At 41.1% G+C, this 9,370-nt stretch overlaps 1 protein-coding gene across 1 annotated transcript in view; it reads right to left on the bottom strand.

The window, feature by feature from the left end:
- Nucleotides 1-948: 948 nt before the first annotated feature.
- Nucleotides 949-9,370, bottom strand: part of LOC147711399 (uncharacterized) — a 77,408-nt gene continuing 68,986 nt past the window's right edge. The window contains exon 4 of the mRNA XM_086919478.1: nt 949-2,066. Within this exon, the coding sequence (XP_086775604.1) occupies nt 1,782-2,066 (285 nt within the window). The 3' untranslated portion in view covers nt 949-1,781. The remainder of the gene's footprint in view (nt 2,067-9,370) is intronic.

Below are 9,370 nucleotides of genomic sequence, written 5' to 3'. Positions count from 1 at the left end.
GTTAGGAAGATATTCATCAAATTCATGATACTTACAATGAACTGTCCTGCACCAATGATCCTAGACTGCCACCTCTGTCAAGGGCCTCTGCACCATTCTTGAGGCAACTCCACTATATTTAAGTGCAGAACCTGGAATTCAATCTGAAAATGAACTCTGATCATCCACGACAACACAAACCTTTTCAATGTGACTGAACTGTGCAAGAGTCTCATATCAAAATGATCACAAAGGTAGACTTAATGTACACACATGTACCAGTTAACGTGTCTTTTCTATAAAAATCACATAAATTGAAGAATACAGACACTGTAAGACAAACTACCATATTACCAGACAGGTCAAAAGTATCATGTAGCACTAGGTTTATCATCATGTCACTGACTAAAGTGTTGCCATATGAATAATTTCACTTCACAGATAGACCCTGCCACTGACAGTTATAGTGCCAATGAAAGCTGTAGTGTAATGAAGACAAAGCTTTAGTGCATGCAAAATTACTCATACACCCAAACAGACACTAACAAACCCAGCAACAGACACAAAACCTCCAATATTTCCAATAACAGAGCCATACAGTCATTTACACGCTCAGTCAAAGACCCATACAGCAAATTACCAGTCTTACACCCATACAGGCAAATACATAGTGAGTGACACATGCAATAAATCACTCACACATGCACTCACAGACCTATACAGCCACTTACACACCCACTCTCAAATGTCTAAAGTTATACTCTGGAGAAAAAAAACACTTTCAAAATTCTCCCAAAAAACCAATGATTACGGGGACGATTTAGTTACAAATCAACCTTAACAAAGCCTTCGAAATTCACTGAAAAAACCTAAGGTTACAGGGAAGTTATAGTTATGAAATTTTATTATAGGTGCATAGACTGGGTTTCTAGATGGTCTTCCCAGGCATACCTTCTTTATCCATGCATTTATGGAGTTCTTTCATTTAAGCCAATGAGACCACCCAGCTTACCTTAATTCACATACACTCAGAATGTCTGAATGCCTCACAAATATACAGAGTATAAATTAGCTTTCTGCATTATAAATATCAATAATAAATAAGTTGCACTGTAGGTCAGTACATAAGACGCCTTTTAAGCTTTACAGGAGCCGCATCGCTGTAGTCCACTAGCAATGGCTGCATGCTGGGTATCTGACATCTTCTTCTCCAGTCTGTCCCTAGCGCCGGGAAACCCACTGTGGGTAGCTGTGCGCGGTAAAAGTTTAAATAAATAAATAAAATAAATAAATGGCTACTCATAGTCCTAGGGTTCCTCTGAGTATGACTGAAAAACTCTCCGCGTGGCCCACTTCTAGCATGCAGGAGTGTGTCAATGGGTGCCCCTCTCTGTTAGGTGGAAGGAACGAGTGTAGACTCCACATCATCTTCTCCACTAAGAAGTGTTAGGGCTGGATCACTGGAGCACCAGCTTGACAAGGAGGGTGTTCCTAGAAAGTTGCATTTTCTTTAGGAAACTGGGAACCTGAGAAATGTGGACAGGTTTGCTTAAAAGAAGGGCAGTTGGACTCACATTTTGTGTGCTGTAGGCCTTTGATCTTGTAAGTGTTTGTTCATGGCGGATGGCTAGAGATTAGGATGCAATCATCAGAGGGAGTCATAAGGGCAGTGTTATTTTGAACAGACAGTAAAACATTTCCACACTGAGAACCAGCTTTTCCTGCAGTCATAGAGATGCACACATGCACTCAGTGAGACTCCAGAGTGGTAGTTCATGGTAGAGTCTTCCTGGCTGTTTTCCTCAAGGGTAAAACCGATATGTTCTGCTGTCATGTTCCCTGTTATAATCAGTTCTCTCTTGGCGGTGATTATCCTGGTTATTGGCTTGAGCCCTGTGTTCCTGGTGGTGCTCCAGGGTGTGGTGGTGGGATGGGTCCCATTGACCCTGAATCTGAGGACCACTTTGTTGATAGTGAGTGTTGTATCTTGGAATGCTTGATGTCAATTCTGTCATGTTGTTTGCAGCGCTGGCAGCTGTTGGCGAATAGGAGCCTCCAAAGAACCCGGACAATCCTCCTGAGAAAACCTGAAAGAGAAGGAAGGAGGAATGTGTAAATAGCAGCACAAAACCATCAGAGATGTATTCAACACACTACGACTTGTGCACAAAGTAAAGACATTCACTGAAAGAGATTCCTCAACACCAAAGGTAGGCAACCCCAGAAGACTGTTCTCATTACTAGAAATCCTGAAACAGTTGCTACTGTGGGGAGAGCTTCACACCAAAGGGACGCTCTGGTGAACAACAACTTCCACAAGGGGCAGAAGTAGGTGAGTGAGATGCTCCTTTCAGGGATGTGTTCTCATCAGACATTATCTCCCCACCAGAGGGTGCGCTCAAGCTGTGCAGAGATGTTTACTTACAACATTCTTATATTATAGTAAGAACCCCCATACAGAAGAACATACTGGAGCTGTGGAGAGATGTTTCTAACAGGGGCATGGCTTATCAGAAAAAATGAATCTTTATGAAATGTTCATTTTACATGAATTATTGCCTACATTCTGGAGCTGTGAAAACACAATACTTTAAGGAGATATCACATACAGGCGCGATCATGCACCAGTTGTACAACACTGGGGTATGTTCTAGGTTGATTGCGGCCACTAGACATAAGGGCCCAGCACATGCCTTTTTAAAACAATTGTTATCAGCACTGGTACATGTTCAGGATGACAGAGTGCCCACAGATAGATAATGTTGTGCTTCCAGGGCATCAACAGTTCTGCATTGCTGAAGGCCTTTGGCATAATGTATCGCAGGAGACTGGGGAAGAGGAGACAATGATTGGTCTGTTAGTCCATCCAAAACACATTTGAAATTACCCCCAATAATCTAGGGTGTAAGCACTCAGTCAACAAGGCAGGATGATGTATGGTGCCAATATTCAGCTTGGTAATACTTGTGGCAGAGATATCACGAGGTTTGAGCGGCTTCCCATCTTGCCTATCTTTATGTAGTACATGTATACATTCAACATCTAAGGGAAAGCCAGACCTAATCCGAAATAAAGTTCCCCTCACATACGCCAAGTACCTTGAACGTTATAGCTGGACTTACCATTGGAACATGCTAGAACAAGCCTCTTGCCAAAAAAAGAACCTAAGTATTCCACCATAGTGAACTTTGTAACATTTCTACATAAAATGTATTACCCTACTATTCCACGTAATTAGTTTATATGGGATGGTGAATTGTGAGGCATAATGTGCAATAAAGAATTACCGACCAAAGATCTAATTGTGGAACGAGCACCTTCGCAGACCAAGCATCTCATTGCAAGATAAGGACATTTACGCACATGAATAGTTACCACCCAAAGAAGAAACCCCTGAACTTGTTAGTCTTACATAGAAACTTAAACATAAAAATTATTATCAATTACTATGCCAACACCAGGACAAGGAACTAAAGGTGGGGCGTGTACAGCAGACCCGTAGAGACACTTTGAACTACTGATATGCATGAATAGTGGAATACGTTCTCTGCCATTCAAACTAAGCTCAAATGTAAGTACGAGCAGCAACAAGCATAATGTTATCATGGCCGACCTGAAAATAACAGGTATAAGAAGGATCACAGATCAGAGACTTATGTGCAGTACTACAAAGAGGTCATAGGGGATGTAAATAGATGACATATTTCATATTAGAGTATTATTTTTAAAAAAAGATGTAGTTTCAGGTAAGTTCATCAGCAGTTTGTGGAATAACCAATGGTGTGGGAGTGGTGTCCAGTTCCTCTGTGTCCATCTGGGGGTCATCACCACATTTTCTTGATTCAGTGGATATAAATGTTGCGGTTTTTGATGGATAATACAAAGCCGAAGCCAGTGCGACCACTTTGTGCTGTTCTCGCCATATCTGGGATGAAGAGAGGCCTCATCGGCTGTGTCCGTGCAATTAGTTTCTCCGTGCCACCACACAGCTTTGTCCAGGTATTGTGGTGGCTGAGGATTGTCTAGGGAGTTAGTCATGTTCTCCTTTGTCCTAGTACTCAGCCCAGTTCCAGGCTACTTCTGGTTCTGTATAAGATGTGTATGATGACCATCTGATATTGAAAGCTTCTCTGGGAAATGATAGTGTATGTTTCAGACAACACTTTTGTAGCTTCTTTTTAACTTGCATAAACAAACAGCTCTTATTTGTACATCAATAGTATAATCAGGGAAAATCATTAACCTTGCCTTTTCAACTTTGATTAATCATTTTTATCTGGCAGCCATTAGGACAGCATCTCTGTCTTGATGATTTAAGATTCTGGCTAAAATTGACCTTGATGGTGATCCTGGAGGTCGGTGTCTCACGGCGTCTCTGTGAGCATGTTCCACTACGAACTGAGGAAATAGTAATGCAGAAGCTATTTCAATTTTTAGCAGAGCTTAATATAAAGAGTAGCACCAATGTCTACAAGGCCTTCAGGCAGGCCTATAAATGTGGATAATATTTTGCTGGGAGCAGCACTCCACATCTTCAAGTCCGTCTTCTGTCTTCTGTAAGCCACACACACTTAGCAAGATCGTGCACCTGCTGAGCTAAATCCTCGGTGCAAAGTGTAATTCTGTGAGGGCAGAAGCATTGTTAGGAAATTTGCTGCAAGTTTACATGTATTTTCATGTAGTAAACAAAAATCAAAGCTGTGCGGGTCTCTGCTATTGTCAAAAAATTCAGGTCCAGATTATCACGTGATTTTTCAGAGCCCTGAAAGGTGCCCGAAACAGCCAAAGCATCTGACATGTCTGTGCTTGCACCCGAGGCAGTCTGTTGTGTATCGCTATTCGAAACTGGTTTACGTGAACTATGTAATCTGCCCATTCACAACTAGAAGTGTTAGTATTATCAATGAGGATCTATATATAAAAGGTTAAACAAATGCATGTTATGAAAGTTGCAGGTAAGTATTGTGTAGAGGCCAATAAAGAGACTGTGATTTTTTGGCTGTGGTTAAGTGAACCGAAAGTAGGTCTGACATGGCCAGAGCTGCATAGTGATGACAAACAGGGATGGTGGTAGCGGACTTGGGGGAATGTGTAGCCCTTCCATGCACCAGATGATAGATAAGATGTTCAATTAGTGACAAGATGCAGAATTACCGAGTAGAAGGCGGCGCCCTACGTTCTCACTTAGGGATGCACAAAGAAAGGTAATCACTGATTAGGATGCAAAGTGTGTAATCCATCCAAAATGTTCCTTTATGATCACATAAATAAGTCTCAGGTTGCTGAGTATATGAGAGCGCATGCAGCACCAGACAGCGCGTATAACACGCAGAAGTCTGAGCGCTCAGGGTCCTGGATGGCCGTGCACTGGTAATGACTGGGACGGAACTCTGCACTCACCACTCAGGATTCTAAACTGCAGGACCAGGACCACAAAAAAAGTCCTGAACTCTGAGGTCCTACCCTCTCATCTTCAGCTTTCTAATCACTGGCTCAGAGGGCCTTGCCAGGTGCTAACCATAGCTCCAGAAAGGCGGCATCCAGGTAGTCCCACTAGTATGTCCGAATCGCATGGAGTCCGGGCACCAAAAATTAGCTACTATTGTCTCTGTTATCCACTCGTTCCCACTCTCACAAATCACCAGTGGCATTTGTTGGAAATGCATTCCTGTTGAATGCATTGCCGGTTTTCCTTCGCGCAGAACCAGAAATCGATCGTTTCCTTTTCTAAAGTACTTTGGAGATCCTTCCAACCTTTTCTTCAACTACTACTGAAACTCAACTAAGGATAACTATAAACACTAAATAACTATATATATACATTTTTCTCCTTTTACTGTATTGCATTATTTTGCTCACTATTTATTCGTATTTTACACTTATTTATGAATTACAATGCATTTGTTTTTCTTAAGTGCTCATACATAGTTTGATAACAGTTATAAGAGCATTCATAGTGTATAAATATTTAAGGTAACATGTCTGGTATTGTACCCCCTCCCTCATTTTTGTCAGCACCTGGAGAGCCACCCATGGCTTGGGAGATTTGGGAACCTGTCTTTTTGGCTTATGTTGACGTATTAGAAGAAGGGGAGTGTGAACCAGAAAGGAAATTGTCCTTGTTAAAACATTGTTTAGGCGGCATTGCTCTGAAGGAATTTAAAACTTTACCTGTTTTAGTGAACCCTGGAGAAATAGATGTTTATGAATATGCTTCACAACAGTTATGTTTGAGATATGGGAAAAAGAAGAACGTGGTCATGGAGAGGTTTATATTTTATTCTCGGAAACAACGTTCTGATGAACCTGTTGAGGATTTTGTTTCAGCCTTAAGATCATTGGCTGTGACATGTGATTTCGAACATATCTCTTATGAGCAAGTTTTAAGGGACCAGATTTTAATGAGAACTAATAACAAAAAAGTGCAAGAGCGTCTTTGGACAACCTCTGATATGTCTCTCAACAATGCCATAGACATTGCTAAGTCCATAGAACATTCAGAAAAGTTTGTTAAAGAAATCAGAGGTAATGACAAGAGTGATGTTTTCAGTGTATCTAAAGACAGGGATAAGTTTAAGAAGAGTTTTTCGCAGAGAAATGAGTTGTCCGCTAGGACAGATAACAAATATAGGAATCAGAAATATGACAAAAGAACCACTAAACTATTGTGTTTTAGGTGTGGAAGTGATGGTCATTTAGCAGATAATAAGAATTGTCCAGCACTAGGGAAAACTTGTTCAAAGTGCTATAAAAAAGGCCATTTTACCAAGTATTGTAAATCCACACCAGGGAAGACGAATTGTGTACATGAATGCTGTGAAGAGTCTCAATCTGATGATGAAGGAACGTTTCAAGTTAACACCGTTATCAATGTTTGTGAGGATGGTGATTGCAAAAAATTTCCATCTTGTTTTATAACCATTGATAATGTGAGTTTAGAAATTTTTGTAGACTCATGTGCTTGGTACACTTTAATTTCCCTAAACGTCTTTAAAGATAAATTTCCGAATAAGAATCTAATTGATTCTGATGTTTCCCCTGGTGGTTATACGGGTCACAGAATTGATTTAATTGGATATTTTATAGCAGATATACAATTTTCTGGGAACCACATTTCAGGGAAGATCTATGTGTCAAGATCTGGTTTGTCACTTTTGAGTTGGCCACACCAATACCAATTGGGAATGAAAATTGTTCCAAGGGCTGATCCTCCCGTGTATGTTGTGCAACCTGTGAGTGTATCTAGTGTCTCTGCGGACAGTTCCTTACTTGTTGAGGAGTTACGCCAATCTTTTCCTACAGTGTTCAGTGGTACCTTGGGTCGGTACAAGGGCTTTGAACATGTCATCAAATTGAATGAGAATTCTATCCCTGTAAGACACAGAGTAAGAAATGTTCCTTTATCCTATAGAGTCAAACTTAAGGATATGTTAAAGGATTTGTGCGAGAAGAAGATCATTGAACCTATTGAGTCGTCACCTTGGGTTTCTCCAATCGTTATCTCGATTAAATCCAATGGTGAACTTAGGCTATGCATTGATCTTCGCAGTGTCAATAACGCCATTTGGGTTGATTCGCATCCTTTACCAAACCTCCATGAGATGGTGTCAACATTGGCTGGTGCACAAGTTTTTTCATGTGTTGACCTAGCCAGTGCTTACCACCAAGTTGTACTTGCTGAAGAGTCCAAAAATATTACTGCCTTTATCACACCTGAAGGGTTATACAGATTTTGTCGTATGCCCTTTGGATTGGCTAGTGCTGCCTCTGTGTTCCAGAGATTAATGAGAGATACCCTAGAAGGTTTGAATGGTGCCATAGCATTCCAAGACGACATTTTAGTGCATGGGAAGGATGACTATGAGCATGACAATAATCTAAGGTGTGTGATTGCTGCTTTAGCACAGAAGGGTCTTACACTTCGTCTTGATAAGTGCAAATTTAGGCAAAAGGAGGTAGAATATCTTGGACACACCATTAGTGGAATGGGAATCAAACCGAAGAAGAATCATGTTAAGAGCATTGTGGATGCTCCCGTGCCTACGTCAAAAGAGCAACTTGTGGCTTTTTTAGGCCTTATTGAATTTTACGCCAAGTTCATCCCAAACTTTTCAGTGAAAGTTGATCCGTTCAGATGTCTTTTAAAAAAAAACGCAAAGTTTGTGTGGACTGATGTAATGACACAAGCCTTTGAATCTTTAAAATTGTTTATTGTGAATGCTCCTTGTTTAAAACCTTTTATCATTGGCGTGAAATGCATCATCATGGTAGACGCCAGCTCCTCTGGTTTAGGTGGAGTCCTTTTGCAGAAAGACTGTGAGAAAGAATGGGTTGTGGCCTATGCATCTAGGGCTTTACGTGATGCTGAAAAGAATTACTCCGTTATAGAAAGGGAGTTACTGGCATGTGTTTGGGGTGCTGAACATTTCAGACCTTTTTTGTGGGGGACTAAATTTTTGATAAAAACCGATCACAAGCCTTTGGTGTACCTCATGGCTCCGGGTGGAGGAAGAACTATGTCAGCACGCCTTGCTAGATTAGCTTCTAGGTTGCAATCCTTTCAATATTCAATCGAATATGTTCAAGGTAAGGCGAATGTTCATGCGGATTGCATGTCCAGATTAATTTCTGAATCTGATGTCTCAGAAGTTGTGCATGAAGAAGAGTGTGAGGTTGCTTTCAATTTTAAAGATGTCAATTCTGTGTCCAGCGAACGTTTTTCTTTACAAGAGGATGTTTGGATGGAAGAGATGGACAAAGATTTGGAGTTAAGCTGTGTAAAGAAGTACCTCATACAGGGTTTTCCTGAACAGAGGAAGTTATCTGGTAACATGGTGGGTTTTTTTAAGGTCCAGGAGGAACTTGCTGTCGAGAATGGTTTGATTCTTCGTGGCGACAAGATTGTTCCACCCTTTCAACTTAGGAATTCTCTACTTGAAATTGCGCATGAAGGACATCTGGGGATTTCTTTTACCAGGAGGCGTCTGAAGGAGTCTTTTTGGTGGCCAGGTATTGACTCGTGTGTTGAACATTTTGTGCGGAAGTGTACCCAATGTTCTAACAGTGATAAATCTGCAGTTGCTTTACGCCCTGAGCCATGTCCCATTGATTTACCCTTAGGGCCCTGGCGGAAATTGGGGTTAGACATCATTGGGCCTTTCAGCTGTTTACCAAAGCAAGAGGCTTTCGGCATTGTACTCATAGACTATTTTTCTAAATGGCCTGAGGTCAAAATGGTTAGGGAAGTTACTTCGAATCAAGTCATAGAATTCTTAGATGAGACTTTTTGTAGGGAAGGGATTCCCCAGGAAATTGTGACTGACAATGGCCCACAGTTTGTGAGTAAGGAGATAGAGCTTTTCTTTGCTAAATGTGGTATTGTCCATAGGAA

This window comes from Lissotriton vulgaris, chromosome 5 (genome assembly GCF_964263255.1).
Source record: "Lissotriton vulgaris chromosome 5, aLisVul1.2, whole genome shotgun sequence".
Lineage (NCBI taxonomy): Eukaryota > Metazoa > Chordata > Amphibia > Caudata > Salamandridae > Lissotriton > Lissotriton vulgaris.
This window is presented reverse-complemented; position numbering and strand designations above follow the sequence as displayed.